This window comes from Phycodurus eques, chromosome 6 (assembly GCF_024500275.1).
Source record: "Phycodurus eques isolate BA_2022a chromosome 6, UOR_Pequ_1.1, whole genome shotgun sequence".
Taxonomy (NCBI): Eukaryota; Metazoa; Chordata; class Actinopteri; order Syngnathiformes; family Syngnathidae; genus Phycodurus; species Phycodurus eques.
This window is the reverse complement of record NC_084530.1, coordinates 30,770,514-30,792,501: the sequence shown is the minus strand read 5'-3', so window position 1 is coordinate 30,792,501 and position 21,988 is coordinate 30,770,514. Positions and strand designations below refer to the sequence as shown.

Here is a 21,988-nt window from a genome sequence, read left to right as displayed (position 1 = left end):
TTGTATTTAGTTGTTCCAACGACAGGGGGAGCACACTCCTCAGCCTCCCTGGTAAGGTCTATTGAGGGGTGCGGGAGAGGAAGTGGAATCTCGGATTCAGGAGGAGCAGTGTGGTTTTCGTCCCGGCCGTGGAACAGTGGACCAGCTCTTCGTCCTCGAGGGTGCAACCAGTCTACATGTGTTTTGCGGACTTGGAGAAGGACAGAATTTCAAGGCGTTAGAGGGGGTCCGGTTTGGTGGCCTCAGTATTGCGTCTCTGCTTTTTGCAGATGACGTGGTTCTGCTGGCTTCATTAAGCCGCGACCTCCGACTCTCACTGGAGCGGTTCGCAGCAGAGTGCGAAGCGGCCCGGGACGAGAATCGCCACCTCCGAATCTGAGACCGTGGTGTCCTCAGTCGGAAAAGGGTGCCGCGCTCTCTCCGGGTCGGGGATGAGATCCTGTTCCAAGTGGAGGAGTTCAAGCATCTTGGGGTTTTGAGCCGGATGAGGTGGCTCGGGCATCTCTGTAGTTCTCAATGCATTTTTAATCCAAATAAATGACCAGAATCTGATCATTTATTCAGTATTGCACATTTTACATGAACTAATGTCTTTCCGGGTTGTCTTTCTAAACCAAATCGACACATGCACTAAATGAAAGAAATGTATAAGAGACGGCAGGTTCAATGTCTCTCGGACTTTTCAAATGGGAATCGGAATCTTTTGTTGCAGCCAATTGACGGGGGACAGCGGTCGATGCCCCCCCCCCAGGCAGAAGAAACAGACGCTTCTCATTTTGCGCTGAAGAGCGGGGGCATCAAATGATCGCTAGTGGCTCCTATCGGCCTCGCAGTCGAAAGGTTCTGGGTTGAAATCTCGGCTCGGGCCCTCCAGCGTGGAGTGGAGTTTGCGTGCTCTTCCTTTGCTTTCCCGAGTCTTCTCGATGATCTGAATGTGATTGGCCGGGGACCAGGCCACGGTCCAGAGCGTCGGCCGCCTCTCGCCCAAAGTCAGCCGGGAGTGGCTCCAGCGCCGTGGGAAACGGATGGAAGGGTGCACGGAGGTGGTTTTATTTCAAACACCGCACCCAAGTATCGCAGAAAAGCGACATCGCCAGCTCGCCATTCAAAAGGGTTAGGGTTTGTCACACTTGGCTGGGCGTTAAAAGGGAGCTTTGAGGTCATTCCGCCGTCATGAAGGAGATTCCCCGAATTTGGGTCATACGCGTGACGTCACTCCCGCGTTTCCAAACAAGCGGCCATGGAAAATGCAACGCGCGTGCGCATCAGGAAACCGGAAGCTGCGTGTCCCTAGGTTACGGTCAACAAAATGACATTTCCACCGTCGTTGTGGGGCAACGCCGCGTTTCATGAAGTCGCACAACTATCTGATATTCGCGCTCATGTAGATGAGCACTTCTAGCGCTCCGTGGTTGTCTGTTGCTGCTAGCATGCTAAATCGTAGCCAGGAATGACGAAGCAAGCGTTCGCCATGCTTGCTTACTCGCAAAGTACCAAAGCAACAAAAAGAACAACGTTCCAGGTAAATTGTTGATTTCCGATGACCTCGCAGGGCGACTTCACCTAGTTGGTGTCTTTGCAGGACGAACTTGAAGCTGCTCTCGCCGTCAGAGCTGGAAAAACCACTTCCGAACATTTGGATGACGATGGCTTCGGTAAGACGGGTTGACGACAACGACAGCTCAGAACTTTGCTTTTTATGAACTAGGCAGGACCGTGTCTCCGCGTTATGTCGTGAAATGAGCGGAAAGTGGTGCGATTTGAGCAACGTGACACGATTTCCCCCAAATGTCATCCTGTGGTTGGAAGGGCCACTTCAACCACAACTCTGATGATGGCTTCCGGGGAAATTGAGTTTTTTTTTTTTTTTGGGTATTTTCGGGAGGGGGGGGGGGGTAATGTTTCTGTGTGATATTGCCTGTAGAAATTCTGGTTCAAAATGTTTTCAAAGGAGAGTCCAACAGAATATCTTGATTATTTTATTTTATTACAGTTCTCCTCGACCCTTTGCTTTTGTCTGCTACTCGGGGAACGCCTTCTCCGATTGGCTGATGAGTTCATTTCGAATGACGTCACGCTCCCTAAAAACTCGACTGAAATAGCTCCTTCCGTGTTTGTAGAAAACTTGTCACGTTGCTATTCTCGGTATGCCGTCGTTATGCCTAAAGTATGTGAGTTACTTATAGAGATGAAATAATTGGAAAGAAAAACATTTGTAATTTTCTATATGCCACAGATTTTTTGGACAACCTCCTTAAATCAAGGAAAAACAGGTCTGATGCTTTCAAAGCCAGCAGGACTAAAAGCAAAATCAATGACTTTGACTTCTCTGATGATGATGATGAAAAGCAAGGAACAAAAAAGAGGACTTCCTTCTTGAAATCGCCTAAAAGAATTTCCGTGGAAGGAGATGCGATTGCGCCGCAGCGTGAACACGATGCTGCGAACAGTTTCCAGTTATCCGGTGAAGACGATAAAAACGATGGCGTCAAATTGACAAGCCGTCGGCCCGCCGACGACAACTCCGCGACATCGCCGCTGTACCGGTCAGACGAGGCTCCTCCGGACCTGCCGTTACCTTTCCACAGCAGCAACTCTCCAGCGCCCGTCGAGCCCGAAAGGAGAGTCGACGCGAGTGGACAGACGGTTTGTGAGGAAAGCTCCCAGACTTCATCGGACGCTGATCTTAAATGCGTGACGACCTCTGGTCAGCTTACACCTTTATAGAAGAACGATGTTACCTTTAAGTACACACACGCTCACCTCTCCCATGATGCATATGTAGGTATCGAGAAGGAGACGCCCAAACCCAAACCCAGACAAAGGACTGCGGGACTGAAGCTCGGTGTGACAGAGAAAAGCCAAGCTTCTCCATCAGCTCCCCTCGCCACCGATACCCGCAACATCACTGACGGGTCACCTCTCGAAAGGATCGCGACAAGGCGCTGCAGTCCCCACGTGTGTCATTTTACATTTTAAATTGACATATTATACAATTGTATCTATCATCAAGGAGTACGTTGGGAAATTATGTGATAATTGATGAATAATACTCAATGAATGGTCCTTTGTTTCTATCAAAATGCTGATCACTAACATATTGTTAAATAAACCCAGACATAGACTAATGTTACGCCAGGCAAAAGTATGATCACAGTATTTCATATCATTAAATGTGCATGTCAAGAATCTGTAACCGTCACGTGTGCTGTATGTTTTAGTTGACAGATGGACGCTGTGGTGATTCTTGCGCTTCGAGTGAGTAGTTGCACATCTTCACCATGTTTACAGTTGACTGTGCATCAAGCGGCATTTTGTTATTTGTATCTGTTGGTTGTAGATGGCTTGACTTTAGGTGACACCAAAGAACAACAGAGCGCGTACTCCACATCATTGGAAGATTCGAATGTAATCTGTGATTTTGTGCCTTTGGTGAGGATCACTCTCGATGTACTTTGATTTGTTTCTGTTGAATGTAATATATTGTCTCTTCTTTTTCAGCGAGAGTCAGAACAACACTCTGTTGCTCAAGTCACTCATGTCCAAAACAAAAGTGATGTCAGGTCAGTAGTCAGTAATGTTATCCAATCTACTGCATGCCTACAGTATTTATTTGCGATAAGGCTTTTGGACTTCAGTGGCTTTCTTGAGTTTTTTTTTTTTTTTTTTTTTAAATCTCATTCAGGGCATCCAGTTCTCAGTCTAAGAGACCCAACACTGTGTGCACCAAGAAGGTGGAATCAAAGTATCTGGGAACTCTCAAAATTCTGGATTGTAAAGTTTCCCAAGATTGTCAACCAGCATCTGCCGATTCCCTCAGGGCCACTGTTTACCAGGTCAGTGGGACAGTGACCATTCGAGAAAAGCGCACGAGTGTACGGTGTGTGTTGGTTTCAGAAGAAGGCACCGGAGTATTTGATGACAATCAGTTCAAATCTTACTTGTTACTCCTCCAAGGAATGGCTCAAAAAGAAAATGGAAAAGTCCTCAGAGAACGTGAACAAACAGAAGATTGCGGAAGACCAAAAGAAAAAGGTGAGCAGCTGAGAAGATAAGAACCTCTCAGCACAGTGGACCATCTCCACCAGACTACGGTAAAACAAAATGGTGGGGAATGTTTTCATTTTGTCCGAGCAGCTCACTTTGTTCTCCCCCAAACCAAAACAGATAGAAGAAGAGAAAAAGAAAGTTGCTGCCGCTTCATATGAAGCTTGGAAAGAAAAGAAAGATGAGATGGTCAAAGCAAAAACAAAGGAAGAGAAACATAGGATGAGGGAAGAGCAAACGGCGGTGGAAAAGGGCGAGGAAAAAAGGAAAGCAGCTGAACAGGTACTGTGACCCTTTAATGCCCGTCCACCGTATGAGCGAATACAGTTTGGCCGCAATTGATAGGAAAATGAAACAACAAAACATGAAATCTTCAATCTGGCCGAAATGTAGAATTTCAGGTTTGATTGCATCCATCATTTAGGGATGACCATTTTAGTATCTCAATTTTCGGGGGATCCCAAGTCTTTTCCATTTGCAAACAAATGTTATTATTTGCAAGACAATCATTTGCAGTCACTGCAAAGCATTTGTGATTATCGACTTGAGCCGTCGGAGTATTTCAAATGGTTTCTGTTTCCAATTGCAGTGTCCAAATACCTTTGAGCCCAATTCAATCCTGCGTTGAGTGTTTATAAAAAATAAAAATAAAAATAAAAAACACTGAAGAAAATGTTTTGTTAAAATAGCCTCTGAAAACACATTTACAGTATATTATTGTCAAACGCCATTTGAAATCAGCTTGACGTACCGCCCAAAGTATATTGCTAGCCGTGACGTCCACCAGCGAGGGGCTGAGCTGCACTGTTTACGTTTGCAGAGCAAACTAGTAGCTAGAGTGCGAGGCAGTTACAGTTCCTGTCGCTAACTCTGTGCTGGAACTCGGTACACATCCGTACTGCACGGGGAAAAATCAAAATATGAATACAAAATGTGTCCGCGACCCACCAGTTGAGAATCACCGGTCTCGGTCTATTAGATGTCGTTTGTATTTGTCTGAAAAAAAATCCTCCTCTTATTATTCTGGCATTCGTCAGATGGAAATAATTTGGGTGATCCTAATCGACCTAAAACAGGAAAAGTTTAGTCTGAGTTCATGTCAGACAACCAGGAAAAAAGACAAAGCTTCCGATACTGTCATGGCTACAAATATTGTATTTTTATTGTACTGTATTACATCTGTTGTATTTTTGATTTATTTAGCATGGCTGTATTTTACATCAATTTGTGGTGCTGTGAAAAGGCCCAAAAAATATCCAAATGATTCTGAATCTAACTGTAAGAGTTGTCACGGCAGATGTTTTACCAATGGAAGCGTGAACATGATCACTTACTCAGAGAAAAGTCTCGACAGCAGAGAGAGACGGAGAGGAAACTCGCGCTGAAGAAACGAGAGGAGGAGGAAGAAAGAAGGCGAGACAGCAAATCAGCGTTTTCGAATTGGTGAGTTTCAAAGCGTTGCCCTTGTCAAGTATCGCTGTGGAAGGAAGCGAAGGAAACTTCCCGGAGAGCCGTCGTTGCTTGAGGGTGCAGAGCTGGGTCGACAAATCATGTTTGGAAAGGGGGGAAAAAAGGCGGTTCAAGCTGGCGATTGGAGGTTGGGGTTGGGGTTGGATGGACTTTTTCTGCCGCCGAACCTCTTGTTTGACTTTGCCGCCGTCTAATATAAGCGACGGTGACTTCGGAAGGGTGGCCACGCCCCCTGCGCATCGGGCCTTCCCCTGACAGAACGTGCCAACTCGACATCATTAACTGTCAACTGTGCGATTCTTTTCCCAGGTGTGAAAAGAAATCAGATGCCCTGTACAAAAAAATCTCGACAGAACGGCAGGAGAGCGAGAATAAAGCAGAGGAGTATCGATATATTCAAGAGGAGAAAGATAAACTGGCGTTCGAGATGTTTGAAGAGTGGCTGGTAAGAACAGTTGCTTACCTGCACAAAATCAACTTTTGGCAAGACGTGTCACATGATTCAAGGATTGATTTTCGATTTCAAAACAGGAAAAGAAGGATCTACAACAAAAGCGACAGAGAGAAGATAGGCGGATACAAGTGATACTGCGAGACAGTCCGCCCCCGCCGTGGAGCCCTCCGAATAAAACCGTTCCATTTCGAAAATAACATTTGAGATGTGGGATGTCTGCGAAAGCTGACTTTTGTGCAACGGCCTTAGGATCAATGCGTTGCGACCGGTTGGGGAGCAGTCAAGCGTGTTGCATTTGTATTCATGTGTCGGGCTGTTTTGAACGTTTACATAAATCAGGAAGGAAATTGTTGCTTGCTTTTAGAGTTAGCCGTTTTGTAAATGCGTGGTTGTTTATTGGCCTTACCAAAGTCCAAGAAGTTATATCCCAAAAGGAAAATGTCTCAGCTTAGGACAGTCGGCTATTGAGATGACAAACGTGTGTTTTTGTTTTTCTACTCCCTCAGAATGAACTTTGCGCCGTGAATGCTAAATGCTGAGCTGCCCGCTCTCGTCCGCGTGATGCCGCATGTTTACGCTGAGATGCTATTAAACTATTTTACACGTCGAGACTCGAAAGTTTCTCGGCGAACATCTACATCCCAAACATATCGACGGGCGCGGGGGGGCTGGAGCGTATCCGGGCGGAGTACGCCCTGGACTGGTCGCCGGCTACGGACAAACGGCTACGGACGGACGATATAAGTCTTCAATGAAACCTAACGCGCGGGAGAAGCCGGACTACGTGAAGCAAATCTCCGCGAACACGGATTCGAACCCCCAACCGCAGAACTGTGAGGCGGATTTGCTAACAGTCGAGTTTGACAGTGAATTCCTTTGCAAAGGAGCAGAGGGAAGCCATCACAGCAACCTGCTAAGTGTCAGGGTTTTCCAGACACGCCAATAGGAAGGTTGTGTCACATATGGGTCGACCTCAGGCCAATCATGTTGGTTGAGTCAAAACGTCCGGTGATCGGTGCACTGAAGAACAAACCGAGAGAACATTTGGACATTGGGAAGGGCGAGGCAACATCAGGGGGGAAAACGTCACACTGGTAAGGCGACGGGAAAGGAAGTGGGAAGTTTCACACAATTCAAAGCAGATGTGAGACATTGTGGACATATTCCGCAGTAAAATGGCACGTATCGCTCATATGACAAACGTAGTCGGCCCCACCAATTTGACTCATCTACTGTCGTTAGCCAGGTTGTCATTTCTTCTATCAGAAGATATCATTTTGTAACCTAAAACGGTCTGTGTTTGCATCGTGTATAGGTTAAATGGTACATCATTGATTGATTTATATATATATATAATTTTTTATTTTTTTTTCCTTCAAAATGTTAGCATGAAAGGCTTGTTCGTGCCAATGGCTGCGCGAGCTCAAATGTCAGCGAGTGTCGTCGGCGCCGTTTGTTCCTTGCGGGAACACACTCAAGCAAGCCCAGCAAATATGCTTTCTTTCAGTGTCGGTAGTGATCTGACACGTCAATGATTTAATCAGACACATTTGTTTGTACACTTTTGTTTTCGCGAGGCTCAAGGAAACTATCGCGCTCTTAAATTGAAAATCCTCAAACCGGAAGCTGGCGCGCGTCACACGTGCGTCAAGTCGAACGCCTTGTCGGTGCACTGACTTAAGTGGAACCATTCAAGCCGTCAGTTTGCGAAAGAACTCGTTTAAGGTAAGCTTACTCGTCGAATTGTCAAGACTTAATTATTTGTATTTTATTTTATTTTTATTGTTTTAAAAACGAGTGAGTGTTGAGGTGAGCAGCTCTCGTGGCTCCTCCTCCTGGCCTTGAAGAAACATTCCAGGAGATTTTCTTGAAGTTGGCCGTCGCGTTGGCACAGGTCAAATAAGGTGGCCTCGGGCAAGCGAGACGGCGAGCCACCATTCAGTGTCAATGTGACGAATACTCCCAAATTTGTCAGGTGTCGCTACGGTGTGCTGCTGCTTGGAGACAAAGGTCGCGTCGCGACCGCGGGCGGGCGGGCGGGCGGGCGGGACGTGGCTCAAGTGGAATGAAAGGCTCTTTTATCGCCGTCGGCCCCCGGCTGTCGCGGCTCGACTGGCGCGGTTGCGCGCAAGTGGGACTCGATCGCATCTGTCGCGAGCGTTAATCGCGAAGTCTCAAAATTGGGAGTCCCAAGTTAGTGTTGTATATTATATTGTTATTATATTTAAACATTCTTATTTTAATAATAATAATTAAATAATACTAATTTAATAATGTACTATTATAATATAATAATTTTTATATACTTATTATATTATATTAAAATGTCTTTCCGCTGATTATAAAAGCACGTGTACACTTATTTAAAAAAAAAAAAAAGTCATCAAGTGGAGAAACACAATGACGCAAGAGTGCCATGAGCAAGAACGTGACGTCTCTCCAAAAGTGAAGAAAGACGGGAAAGTGGTCAGGGAGTCTGCCGAGAGGCCCACCGACCGCCACGCTGAAGTAACTGCAGGAATTTCTGGCAAGTACTAGCGGTTAGCCCGTGTGACAACAATCGGCTGCCTTCGTCATGTATTTGGGCGTATTACCGTCTCATCTGCGCTCAAATGACAAATACACGGTATGGACAAAAGTCTTGGGACAACCCTCCTCTCCGAAGTCACCCACCCTTCCATCCAGCCATTTTCTGTAGCGCTTCTTCGGGCGAGGGGTGGGGTACGCCCTGAACTGGTCGCCAGCCAATCGCAGGGCACAGTCTAAACCACCGTTCGCACTCACGTTCACAACTGCGGGCAATTTAGAGTCTTCAATCAACCAAGCACGCATGTTTTTGGGATGCGGGAGGAAAGCGGAGTGCCCGGCGAAAAGCCACGCAGGCGCGAGGAGAACATGCAAACTCTACACAGGCCGGGCCGGGATTTGAACTCTCAACCTCACAGCTGTGAGGCAGATGTGCTCGCCGGTCGTCCACCGTGCCGCCCACTTTCTCATATTGTTCTCACAAAGTTGTACAAAAGTTGTTTACAATTAGAATGACCGTTTTGGAGAAAAGAACCCAATTTCGTCTTGATTATGACGGAAGGCGCGTCCTGATATTTTCCCCATATTTTCACCTCATCGGATGGCTAGAAAACGAAATGCTGAGCCTTTCGGCCTTTTGTGTTGTGTTGTGCTGTGCGTGTTCACAGATGTTCCAAATAAAGAGGATCTGTTGCATTGGCGCCGGCTACGTGGGAGGCCCAACGTGCAGCGTGATTGCCCAAATGTGTCCGGAGATCACGGTGACCGTCGTCGACGTGAACGAGTCCCGAATCAAAGCCTGGAACTCCGCCGCGCTTCCCATCTATGAGGTATTGCCGCAACTTGATTTCATAGTACTGTGCAACCGGCAAAGTTGTTTATCAGTCTATTTGTCATTTTATCTGTCTCAATGGTACAATGCACATTTATGAAAACCAGCGCAATACTGAGTTGCTCATTTACATTCGTAGTCCTTTGGCGGGCGATCATTCAATAAATCACACATTTCGCATTAAAACCGGGTCAAAAATGCCCAACCTCATAAAGTGTAAGTGTAAAGAATTTCCATTTCCAGTTCTAAGATCATGACATTGTTGGCGTCTTTCTTTGGCTGGATAACACACAAAGCCATTAGAAAGTAATCCTTTCGAGCGGTCTTTCTCAAACTTTTTACGCAAAGCGCTCGCTCAAAAATACTCGGCTCTCCAAGTACCAGCAGAATGACAAACATTAAAATACAGCGGCGCAGTGCGCCCAAGGTTGTATTCCTAAAAATGATCTTTTTTAACATTACGTCATTTCAACGCTGACACTGCGCGAGAGTATAAGAAAATCAAAACGCTGCAGTTGAATTATTCAATTCAATTCAAATCACATCAATTGTACCAAAGTAGATGTTTGAAAACAAATCATTCTAATTGACTAAATGCTGATGTATTTGAAAGTTAAATATGATTGAACTGTATTTAACAAATGTACTGCTCTGGGAAAAGAAGTTAAAGCCACTGTAACGTTACGCAGTTTGAACATTTAATTAAGCGATTCTTTGGCATACCACAAGAGGGAGCTTGCATAACCACGAGTGGTACTCGTAACAAACTTTGAGAATGACTGCTTTTGATGCTCACTGAGCTGAAGTTGCCCACGATGAGGTTTGGACTGCACCTTTTCCTTTTTTTTTTTTTATATAAATAAAAGCTTTTGTTGACAATTTTGGTCAAACTCCAAATTTGCACCACTTCTGGAGTGTTGGAGTGTGATAGGTGAAGGGTGTGGTTTTACGTTTGCATTAGAATAACCTGCTTGGCGAGATTAGTTTTATCATTAACCATCCAGATACGTGGAACGCACGTCCCCTGGAGATAAGGAGCAGCAGCACGCCAAGCTTCCTCACTGCCTTGCCCAATTGGAAAGGTTTCAGCTCATTGTGGTTGCCGGGTGTGGTCAGAAATGTTGAGCTGTACAGAATTTGAGAGGGGCTTCAGTTGAGTAATTGTACACACGCAACCATTTGTATTTCAACACCGGGGGCGGGGTTTAGGGGAAGACTTCCAGATGGCTCATTGTTGCAATTACATCATCACGATGAGCGCGGGGTTACGAAGCCCCATTCGCCGAAATGATGGCCGTTCCTCTGCCCGCAGCCCGGCCTGAAAGATGTGGTTGAATCATGCAGAGGGAGGAACTTATTTTTCTCCACAGACATTGACTCAGCCATCAGGGAGGCCGACCTTGTTTTTATCTCCGTGAGTTTTCCAGTCACACCCACAATTCTCAGCCACTTTACTTCACTTCAAACTAAAAAGGAAGCCAATGTAGGTAAACACGCCCACCAAGACCTACGGCATGGGGAAGGGCCGTGCCGCAGACCTCAAGTTCATCGAAGCGTGCGCTCGGAGGATCGTGGAGGTGTCCGATGGCTACAAGATTGTCACGGAGAAGAGCACCGTCCCGGTGCGAGCTGCCGAGAGTATTCGGCGCATCTTCGACGCCAACAACAAGCCCAGCCTCAACTTACATGTGTGTATTAATTCGTATTCAGCGTGGCTCTTCCGCTCCTCTACGTTCTCACGATGCTCCTCTGCTTCAGGTGCTGTCCAACCCGGAGTTCCTTGCAGAAGGAACGGCGGTGAAGGATCTGAAGGAGCCTGACCGCGTCCTGATTGGTGGCGATGAGACGGCAGAGGGTCAAAGGGCAATCAGAGCGTTATGTGCCGTGTATGAACGCTGGGTGCCCAAGGCCAGAATCATCACCACCAACACGTGGTCGTCTGAGCTGTCCAAACTGGTGCGTGTCGGGCAAAGAATCATCCATCCGGCTTCCGTACCGCTTATCCTCACGTGGGTCGCGGGAGGGCTGGCGCCTATCCCAGCTGACTCCGGGCGACCCCGAACCTTTCGCCAGCCAATCGCAGGGCACATACACACAAACAAGCATTCACATTCACACCTACGGGCAATTTAGAGTCTTCAGGTCAACCTGCCACGCATGTTTTTGGGATGTGGGAGGAAACCGGAGTGCCTGGAGAAAAGCCACGCAGGCGTTTTTTTTTTTTTTTTACATTTTTTTTATATCAAATCTGACCACTGTAAAAGGCAGACCAAGGGCAAAATTGGAATGTTAATTCAAAATGGTGGCTTCTTGTTATGGCTGCAAGAGACCTTTTTGGAGATCTTGGGCTGTTACAAATCACTTAAAATCTCGATAAGAAGTGCTACTTCCACCTTCAAATAACTTTGTGTATGCAGGCGGCCAATGCATTCCTGGCGCAGCGAATCAGCAGCATCAACAGCATCAGCGCGCTATGCGAGGCCACCGGCGCCGACGTGGAGGAGGTCGCCAAGGCCATTGGCATGGACCAGCGAATTGGAAGCAAGTTTCTCAAAGCCAGCGTGGGTAAGAGACGTGAATTATAAAAACGCTGGTGCTCTATGTGGAACTTCAAAATTCCAACACGAGTTTCGTTAAATGTTGGAGGTCGAACCATCGGCATGCGTAACTTTACGTGTTCGACTTTTTCGTTGGCATTTTTGCAACTCTGAACAGGGCCAAACGAGCGCGACATACACGTGAAGTGAAGTCAGCACGTCCAGCGTTTATTTCGGTGTCACGCTAGCCGAGACGATGTGACGCTAACCGAACACATTGAACAATCGCTGAACAAACCGATTTTCTTTGGCTTCTGGTTTCAAAACTGCTGTAGTTATCCATCAATTTGTTGTTTATTTGTAACCGTGTAATAAAGCAAATCTACATTTGTATGGTTTCACAGTCCTAATGACCCTCTACGGCAGGGGTGTCGGACTCATTTTTGTCACGGGCCACACCGCAGTTGTGACTTCCCTCCGAGGGCCGCTACAACTGTGAACCCATATAGGTAAATGAAAGATGACCTCCTATACTGGAATTACACACAGTATACATAACACACTGATGAATAGCCAGTTTTGGAATCAGAAGCCTATAAAAACATCTTTTTAAAGGGGAAGGGGTAACAAAAAAAGTGCTTGTAAATATCTCAATGGTATTAACACCAGAACACCATGAGCAATTTTGATTTACTTTTGCGGGCCACATAAAATGATGTGGCGGGCCGGATCTGGGCCCCGGGCCACCAGTTTGACACCAGTGCTCGAAGGGAAAGCATATTTACAATGTAGCCCGTGACAAAAATGAGTTTGACGAGGCCTGCTCTAAGGTCTACCGCAATCTGTTCCGGGTTGTGTGATGCTGGCTGAAGTTCTTCTCATTTGGAAAGAAGAAGAAATAATGTGCCCAGTGACATTGTCCCGGGCTCTAAGTGTTGCAATCAAATTAGCACTGTTGACTGTCTTCCAGGTTTTGGTGGAAGCTGTTTCCAGAAGGATGTGCTCAATCTCGTCTATCTGTGCGAGGCCCTCAACCTGCCTGAAGTGGCCTCCTACTGGCAACAGGCGAGGACAGCGTCGCTTTGAATTGTGTACCCTATACTCATCTTGGAGGTACTTTGATTCTTGTATTCCCCCTCCCCCCCCCGTCAGGTGATCGATATGAACGAGTACCAAAGGCGGCGGTTTGCCTGCAGGATCATCGACTGCCTCTTCAACACGGTGACGGGCAAAAAAATCGCTCTGCTGGGCTTCTCTTTCAAAAAAGACACAGGTGACACAAGGTCGGTTCCCTTGTAAACATTCGTATGTTAATCATAAACCTGCCATTGTGTGTTGTGTGTGGAGAAGTCAGCGGTTCTTTCAACGTCATTACGAGGCCTTCCCTGATCACTTCCTGCTGTGTTTGTATCCCAGAGAGTCGTCCAGTATTTACATCTCCAAATATCTGATGGATGAAGGGGCCAAACTGTTCATCTATGACCCTAAAGTTCTTAAAGAGCAAATCATTCAGGACCTTTCTCAGCCCAGCATCTCCGAGGACAAGCCAGAAAGAGGTAGCGTCTGTGACCGTTGCGTCGCGTACTGGATTAATCCAGTCCTTCAGTCGGAATTGTGGGATCAAATCTTGGCTCCTCCTCCTGCGTGCACTAAAGCGTTGGTTTACACTAATAACTTGGAAAAACTAACTGGAAAACGCTGACTCAGTTTCAGAGCTGGTGACAGTGACCACTGACCCTTACGAGGCTTGCCAGAGCGCACACGCGTTAGTCATCTGTACCGAGTGGGACATGTTTAAGGTCACTAATCAGTTTTTTTTTTTTTTTTTACTTCCTCCCTCTAATTTGAGGGGAAAAAGAAAAAAAAAAGTTTAATCACCCCTCCCATGTCACCGCAGGAGCTGGACTATGAGAAGATTTACAAAAAGATGCTGAAGCCGGCCTTTATATTTGATGGTCGCAGAGTGCTGGACCACCTCCACGCTCACCTCCAGGACATCGGCTTCCAGGTGACAAACCAGGTTGACCTCTGAGGTTCAACGCAATTCACGATGGGACATTTGTCAGGAACTAATGGGAACCATTCGATTCAAAACTCGACGTATGAACAAAATGTTGGCGATATTCGGCTTTCTGCTGTGAAGTTTTGCGACGCGCAGGCTAAGCATACGCCCTGCAACCGCAGGGTTGCCGGTTCGTATCCCCACCCGAGCGCATGTCGGCGTCGCGTCCCTGGATAAGACGATCGAAATTGCCGATGAACGGATGAGCGGTGGCGGCCAGAGGGGCTGTAGGCGCGGAACGGCAGCCGCGCTTCCTTCCGTCAGATACCCCAGGGCGGCGATGGCGACACAAGTCGCTTACCTCCACCAAGTGTGACTGTGGAGTGAATGAACAATGTGTGCAATCGGAAACCATCTTTGAGTATCACGAAAATTGCTATACAAGTGTAATTAGTATTTCCAAATGTCCGGGTGTCAAGAATGGGAAGCACCACTGTCACTACAACTGAATCTCAATGTCTTTTTTCTCTCTCTCTCTCTCTCCTCTGGGCAGATTGAGACCATTGGGAAGAAAGTGGCAGCAACACGAATCCCTTACACCCCCGCTGCTGTGTGTCCTCGCATCAGTGCCAGCGAGCCTCCTGCCAAAAAAGCTAAAATCTGAAACTGTTGGCACGCAACACATTCCTCCCTCAACCTTTTAATTGGACGTTGCTGTCAAATCCTACTTTATAATCCAAAGAGAGCCGGACCAGCCATGTGATTTATGATTCCGTCGTCGTGGGTGGACGAGTCCAAGCTTCGTTTCCAAATTTTGGCTGACCTCGCACGTTTGTTGTGGTTGAAACTATCCACGCACAAAAATGGTTTATAGAATTCAGGAGTATTTATCAAGCCTATTTTACATGTAGTCAAGCGAGTCTTGAGATAATCTAGTTTTTTTACAGTCACATTCCAACAGTTTTATATATTTTTTATAAATCATAATGCTGCATGTGTCCGCTGTATCTGTGACTCCATGGGCCAATGCAATAAAATGGAACAAGTCCTGAATGTGTGATTGTTAAATTCCCCAAATAAGTGTTTACAATACAACACCGCTTCAGACTTTAATTGATCACAAGAAATTGGATTTAAAAGGTGCAATTACAAGCGTATACATCTGAAATAGGAGACACTTGTTTACAGTAATCCCCCGCTATATCACTTTTTTTTTTTTTTTTTAAATATATAAACTCTTTTTACAATATTTTTGTGTTATCCATTGTGCTTGCTCTCTCAGTACATTTAAATGTGGTTGTATTATTTAAGGTGTGTTTAAAAAAAAAAAAAAAATGACAAGCGGTAAATGCTAAAGAAGTGTATAGGGGGTATTTCTGTACGATGGAGTTCACCTATTGAGGGGGTGGTCTGGAACATCTTCAGCGATAGAGAGGGGGACTACTGTACAATCCATACCAAAAAGTGAGCGCAGGCATTGGTGTGTGTGTGTGTGTGTGTGTGTGTGTGTAGGTACAATCAATAATTTGTGTTGTGTGTCCCAAAGCAACTTCATGCAATAACCGCACCAAACCTCTTCAAAAGCAAAGGTCAGGGGTCCCTGAGGGGTGGGGACGGGATGTGATTCGATAAGGCTTTGAGGTGCAAAGAATGCAGCGGCGTGGACAGCCGGCATCCAGAGCCAGGTGGTTATCCGGATACCTGCTGGCCTCTTTCCGCTCGCCTTCTCTTTAATCATCGCTCGAAAACGTCAATGGTGGATGGTCCCTCTTTTTATGCCTTCCCCCTTCTCCTTTTTTTTTTTTACTTCCCGCCAGTGTGCTGTAGCTTTGTTGTGCTGCGGCTTAAAGCGATGCATTATGGTATTAGTGTAGAGTGAGAGAGCCGCTGGGTTTGTCGCTATTCATTCTGCCGTGACAGCTGCTGCTTTTTTCTTCTTCAGCAAATTCTTCAGGAAGAACTCTCCTGTCGAGAGCGAAGATAAATTCATCTAAACCTGGGGGTGGGCAAACCTTTGTGCTCAAAAGTCAAATTGGACTTTCAAAAAAATGTTGTATGCGTTGTCGGTTCTCACCTGCTTTGTAGGACGATCGAACCAGCGGACCGCTGGCGGTGTAGACAAAACCCATCTCATTCCCAACTTTCTCCCAGTGTGCAAACTTCTCCGGAGTGATATATTCCTCCACCTAATCCCCCACACAAATGCCCACCGTTGCTATGAAGTCGAACGCGGTTTCGAGTTGTTGTGGGCTACGCTTACCTTGAGGTGGCGCTTAGTGGGTTGCATGTACTGTCCCAGTGTCAGACAGTCCACGGCAGCCTCCCGCAGCTCTGCAACGTCACCAAAACGGTGTCGTGACCTCACGTCATGGCAAATATACTGCATACTCTCAGTGCACATACCAGTCAGTGTATTTTGTATTTGTTGGTCAGTCTCTCCCAATCCCAGCATGATGGACGTCTTGGTAAGTAGAGTAGGATTGGCCTTTTTGGCGTGCTTCAGAACGCTCAGAGATTGGTCAAAGTTGGCTCTGGTGTCTCGGACATGCCTAGAATTAGAAGGGAAAAAAAAAAAAAAAAACTCTAAAAGGCATCCGAGTAGGCATTTCTGAAAAGTAATTATTTTAACCCTTATTCTCTTTTGCTCTACCTTGTGTTTAAATGAGAAATTACATGACAAAAATAGAAAGAAAAAAAATGAATGAAGAATGATTCATGGCCGACTGGTTCGCACATCTGCCTCACAGTTCTGAGAACCGGGGTTCAAATCCCGGTCCCGCCTGTGTGGAGTTTGCATGTTCTCCCCGTGCCTGCGCGGCTTTGCTCCGGGCACTCCGCTTTCCTCTTCACATCCCAAAAACATGCATGCCGGGTTGATTGGCGACTCTAAATTGCCCGCAGGTGTAAATGGTTGTTTGTTTCTATGTGCCATGCGATTGGCATGGCGACCGGTTCAGGGTGGACCCCGCCTCCCGCCCGAAGATAGCTGGGATAGGCTCCAGCAGCCCGAAGATCCTTGTGAGGAGAAGCGGCGAAGAAAATGGATGGATGGATTCATGGTGAAGACGTCCCGTGCCAAGCTTCTGGCGTTACAAAATTCCATCCATCCATTTTCCATTCCGCTTTATCCTCACGCGGGTCGCGGTCGTCCTGGAGCCTATCCCCGGCTAACTTTGGGAGAGAGGTAGGGAACACCCTGAACTGGTCGCCAGCCAATCGCAGGGCACATAGAAACAAACAACCATTCACACCTACGGGCAATTTAGAGTTGTCAATGAACCTAGCATGCATGTTTTTGGGATGCGGGAGGAAACCGGAGTGCCCGGAGAAAAGCCGCACAGGGAGAACGTGCAAATTCCCACACAGGCGAGGCCGGATTTGAACCCGCGGCCTCAGAACTGTGAGGCAGAGGTGCTAACCAGTCGCCCACTGTGCCACCCAGTAAAAAAGATTCTCCGTCTAATTTGAAGAAACACATGAAGGTAAGGTCTACTTTTCCGTTCTTAGCTCGTTTAGCGGTCATGCAGGACATGTCGTTAATTCCTGATTACCCTGTCAGAACGGATCATGCACAAATCCAGATGAATTTTTGTCTTCTCAGTACGAGCACTCTACAAGTTCATAAAATAAACGAATGTTGACTTTTGTACATTTCAGTGTGTACCGTTTTACTCGAGTATAGCTATTTTTTTCCCACAAGTACCTGTACTTCTACTTAAGTACAACGTGTGAGTAATTATGTCACCTCTGTAAATGTCAACATAAACCGCAACAGGGGTCAGCGTCCTCTGTTTCGGCACGAAAAGAGCGCTCATCCTGCACGACTAAGCGGCTGCAGAAGTCCGCTTTCAAAAATGAATTGACTTCTATTGTGAGATGAAAAAATGCTTCTGTCTGGCACCAACCCGTACGAAATATTTAGCAAACATTTGCTTGACAGTGCGGCGTCAAGTCCATCCCATTGTGCTACCTTTGCAGCTCACGGACCGTCTCCACGTTGTGCGCGTACACATCCAGACCCGACAGGGCGATCTTCTCCACCGCTGCGAGGTCGCCCCGAAAATCAGGCGTCAGACATTCGACCAGGATCTGAGGGTTCCTACATGAAGGTAACGGCATAGACGCTTTGATCGACAAACACCAGTAGGTTGACATCCATCAAATTGGTTTTTGGTTTTTCATGGAACGGGAGAATCTCTCTCTGCATATCCTACAAGAAAGCCATCTTTCAGCTTCCCAAAGCTGCTGGCGTGATGACGTTCTTTCGACTGTACACTAGTCGAGACTGAAAAAACCTGCGCCTCACCTGGTTGCAGCTTGGTATCACCATTTTTACGATGCCCATTCCGAGTACTTGGTAAAATGAGTGGCATAAAAACAAGAATTGGTGGCGTCTAATTTCTGGAAATTGAAAAATGTGGTTTTAGGCTTCAATAAAGGAATACATTAGCGAGAAGACAAAGAGTACAAAGTCGAACGCTTCGGCAATCTAAATGTCTAATGTTTTTGCTAGAAAGAGAGTCATTTTCATCACACGACAAAAATGTTACGTGGAAAAATATAGCGCTGTTGAAAAAATGAGTGTTTCTTCTCCGCAGTTTGGAAAGCGAGATGAAGAAGGTCAAACGAGTTGATTTACCTTTCCTTCAGGTGAGAAACAGTCCTGGCAAAATGCTCCGCCCCTCCATCGGCAATATCTAAAAAAAAAATAAGGAGCGGCTTTGAATACCGAGGGGACCATCGCGATGTAGCCCAATTCCAGTCTGCGTGTCATTTGTCAAGCTGAATCGACCTTCTGTTCTAACTGCGGAGTACATCACGTTTGGACTAGGATGTTTCCCCCCGGCTTATTTGCCGACGTTCTCGTCTATTCTTAGCATCCCTTTAACTCAACCTGTTGATGAATTTTTTGGATGAGTTAACTGTTCACCGTTTTCAATCAAAAGTTGCAGTATTTTTGCTCCTGGTCGGCAGCTGCCGTTTCCTCTCGTACTTGCACGCATAATATGTTCAGCTTATGTTTGCTAACCTTCTATAGCAGTACAATCAATAGACTGACTTTGGCAGCATACACCCTGGCTTGATAGCTGCCTTACCTCTGTTGATTCTTTTTAGTGACACAGTATTATAACGTGCTAGTTAATTGGACAACGTTGGGGACCATCACATTGAAAAGCAGCGACATTTTATTCCTCACCAACCTCTCTCGGTCATGGAAGGCGCCCGTGCTTCGAGAGGTGAAGCCAATAACGGAATCCCCCCCCACCCCCCACCCAGCGGCGGCAGACGACAGCCCCGCAATGAGTCTCGCCTGTTTTCCTCGAACTCTCTCACTGAATCACATCGTCGAATGATTGTACGGTGCCAAACGGATAAGAGAAGACTTGTCTGTTCCGCAAACTTCCACGCAGTCGACGAGCTTTGGCATCGGCGTCTCGGATCCCTCGCGGTCTTCGGGAATTGAGGAGCCCCTCTTACCATCTCTGTCCACGGAGGTGAGCACCACGTAGTCCAGCCCCCAGGCTGCGATAGCCTTTGCCGTGTTGTAGGGCTCTTCGGGGTCCAGAGGCGGCGGCGCACGGGCAGTCTTCACAGAACAAAAGCGGCATCCGCGGGTGCACGTGTCTCCCATCAGCTAGCCACGAGGAGAGAGAAGAGAATTTGCAGCGTTCTGTACTGTTGCATAACAGATCAAAATGCTCCTGAAAATGTCAACATTTGATCCCGGGCGTCGAAAGTAAAATGACAACGTGCGACGACAGCGCCGCTCCAGATGGTGAATGAGTTTGCTCACGTTTACGACGACAACAACAACTGCGCGTGCGGAGAGGAGACCCTTTACTTGCGTACATCAAATCGGAAGCCCATGTGCACGCTGACAAAAGCGTATTCAAAAGATGGTTTAGTTCGAGAGGACTAGAAGAGTTTGTGTATCCGTGTGCGGTACTCATCAAAGTTGTAAAATATACAGTGCTACATCGTGGCTCATCCAGTTTTTTGTGGAACTCAACTGTCTGTCTGTCGCGGAAATCTGCAGTCGATAGCAACGGGACTAGTGCTCGCCATGGGATGTGCTCGCCATCATTTTCTAAAACTCATGGGATGTGCACTTCAAACGCCTCGAAAATCGGCCATAGCAAATACATTCACGAAAAAACACGATCGTGGCAGTTACGTGCGCTTTTCTCCTGGCCACACCGCTCTCCTCGCTATTAACGTTACATTTGCGCTAGTTAAGTCGAGCTTTTCGGGCAAATGACAGCGTTAGAAATGTTAGTTCATACGAATGATTGGTGGATATTTTGGAATGAAACTTGTCAGCCAATTGGAGGAGGGGTTTCTTTCCACAGTTTTGTGCGTGTCCAAATAAGTTGTCAAGGTGTTCCAAAAGTTAGTTTTCCTTAGTTTAAATGTGCGGGAGTGGTCAAATGACAAGAAATCCGTTTTTGTTATCGCAGATTTTCGCCTTTCGCGGGGGGGGGGTTGCGAGGGGACACTGCACTTCAAAAGCACATCATCATCCCTGAAGTGAGCTCATTTCATCTTGCGGCGTAATAGAAAAGTCATTTTGACGATGTCGAACATTTCCGCACACGTAAATATAGATATTTTGTCTCAAGAAGCATCAGTGTGCCGTTTCTGTTGCTTTTACTAGCTTCAGATCGGCAGCGGGTGACCCGTTTTCATTGTGGGGAAGATGTCTTCTTTTCAAAAATAAAAACATGAACGTGGGGCCGATGCCGCGTGTCCCAGACTGACCATGATGGTGGCTGTGGCTGTCGAGTACTCCCCTCCTCCCCAGCATTCGCCGACGTTAGGACACCGGGCTTCCTCACACACCTGATGGAACACACCGTCGACTCGCGCTTTGAACTTACTCCTCGGCTACGTGACGCTCCTCCAGCACGTTGATGCCGTTTTTCTTTTGTTACAATTTGTATAGCTTACAGTGTGAAGGTTGAGCTCTCTCAGCGAGTTCTTCAGCCTGTTGTAGTTCTTCCCAATAGGAATTTCTGTCTTCAGCCAAGGAGGCAGCCGAAGCCTGCAAAAAAAAAAAAATTATAATAATAATAATAATAAAAAAATAAAAAGCACTTTTATAACACTGAGACAAGATTCCACACTCTTGTGCACCTAATAACAGCACAATCTTTCAGTGGAGTCTGACTTGAGAAAACTAAATAAATAAGAATCCCAAAAAAACAAAACAAAAACTGTCTTAAAGAAGGGCGAGCACTGTCACTTTCTTCAGCACACACACAAATAATAATAATAATAATAATAATAATAATAATAATAATAATTTGTCGTGTATCGTGGAAAACAGTACGGTGCCGTATTTGTTCCAAAATATTGCACTTTTCCATGGACGGAAAAGTAACATTGTACAAGATGTCTGCGGGAAATCGCTCCGTGACGCGGCGCATTTGCACTTCCACTCGGTAACGGCCGAACATCCCCACTCGAGGACTTGACGGCATGTTGGGGGCCACTGTCGACATAGCGTCGCTTCCAGTGGGATCTTTGAACGCTTGCGAAATGAGAGCAGCGCCGCCCGAACACACCTGTCGCCCTTCTGCCTCTTCAAGTTGCCTCTGTACTCGGCCCAGTTGCTTTTCTCGGCCAGTTGTCCAGAAATGAAGTCGTGCAGCGTGAGGCCGCCATCGTCGCTCAGCGCCTCTCTTTCTTTGCTCGGAGAGGAGACGCAGCTCGTGTAGCTCTGCAGGGAAAAGAAGAATGGATAGCTCACGTTTTCATTTCAACCTGGTCCTCTCTCGACCGCGTCGGCAGCCAATGGTTCCGTCGTGAACTTTGCCCTCGCTCAGGCCAGTGAGCACGCTTGTATCCAATGGAACAACACACAGAAATGATTTGCCAATGAAAGACTGACGTGTGAGATACTTGTCGCTCCCAGCCATGGGCGCCTTGAGGACAAACGGCCGACGACGACGCCGCAGCTTTGCTTGAGTAACGCCATGACACTGGCTTGTTCGGCTAGCAACTTCCAGGCCCAGCTAGACATCGATCGAACAACACGCATCGAAGAGTGATTGCTCCGGTCTGGTGTTGCGTTCATGTGACGGCGCCACAATTGGAAGAGCGGGAACACTTTAGGTTTT

General features: G+C 46.8%; 3 protein-coding genes across 4 annotated transcripts; 2 read left to right on the top strand and 1 right to left on the bottom strand.

Moving 5' to 3' along the window:
* Positions 1-1,248: 1,248 nt before the first annotated feature.
* map9 (microtubule-associated protein 9) lies at positions 1,249-6,578 on the top strand. Its single transcript, XM_061680035.1, has 13 exons — positions 1,249-1,522; positions 1,583-1,655; positions 2,237-2,707; positions 2,786-2,958; positions 3,222-3,258; positions 3,341-3,432; positions 3,502-3,563; positions 3,686-3,836; positions 3,958-4,035; positions 4,168-4,329; positions 5,345-5,490; positions 5,827-5,962; positions 6,049-6,578. Exons 1-13 carry the CDS (start codon positions 1,451-1,453, stop codon positions 6,166-6,168), a joined length of 1,773 nt encoding a protein of 590 aa, XP_061536019.1. The 5' UTR covers positions 1,249-1,450; the 3' UTR covers positions 6,169-6,578.
* Positions 6,579-7,605: 1,027 nt separating this feature from the next.
* Positions 7,606-14,921, top strand: ugdh (UDP-glucose 6-dehydrogenase). 2 transcript variants are annotated; one of them, XM_061679160.1, is made up of 12 exons: positions 7,606-7,696; positions 9,166-9,327; positions 10,642-10,743; positions 10,817-11,017; positions 11,088-11,285; positions 11,747-11,894; positions 12,837-12,931; positions 13,019-13,149; positions 13,283-13,422; positions 13,574-13,665; positions 13,764-13,874; positions 14,422-14,921. In XM_061679160.1, exons 2-12 carry the CDS (start codon positions 9,166-9,168, stop codon positions 14,530-14,532), a joined length of 1,491 nt encoding a protein of 496 aa, XP_061535144.1. In that variant the 5' UTR covers positions 7,606-7,696; the 3' UTR covers positions 14,533-14,921. The 2 variants fall into 2 exon arrangements, with proteins under 2 accessions (XP_061535144.1, XP_061535145.1); XM_061679161.1 differs by lacking the exon at positions 7,606-7,696 and adding an exon at positions 8,349-8,498.
* A 43-nt stretch (positions 14,922-14,964) lies between these two features.
* Positions 14,965-21,915, bottom strand: lias (lipoic acid synthetase). The gene is made up of 11 exons (XM_061679162.1): positions 21,760-21,915; positions 21,434-21,588; positions 20,817-20,910; positions 20,628-20,708; positions 19,347-19,503; positions 18,508-18,565; positions 17,839-17,967; positions 16,272-16,417; positions 16,129-16,199; positions 15,943-16,054; positions 14,965-15,833 (listed from the first exon to the last, which is right to left on the bottom strand). Exons 1-11 carry the CDS (start codon positions 21,907-21,909, stop codon positions 15,772-15,774), a joined length of 1,215 nt encoding a protein of 404 aa, XP_061535146.1. The 5' UTR covers positions 21,910-21,915; the 3' UTR covers positions 14,965-15,771.
* Between the last annotated feature and the right edge of the window lie 73 nt (positions 21,916-21,988).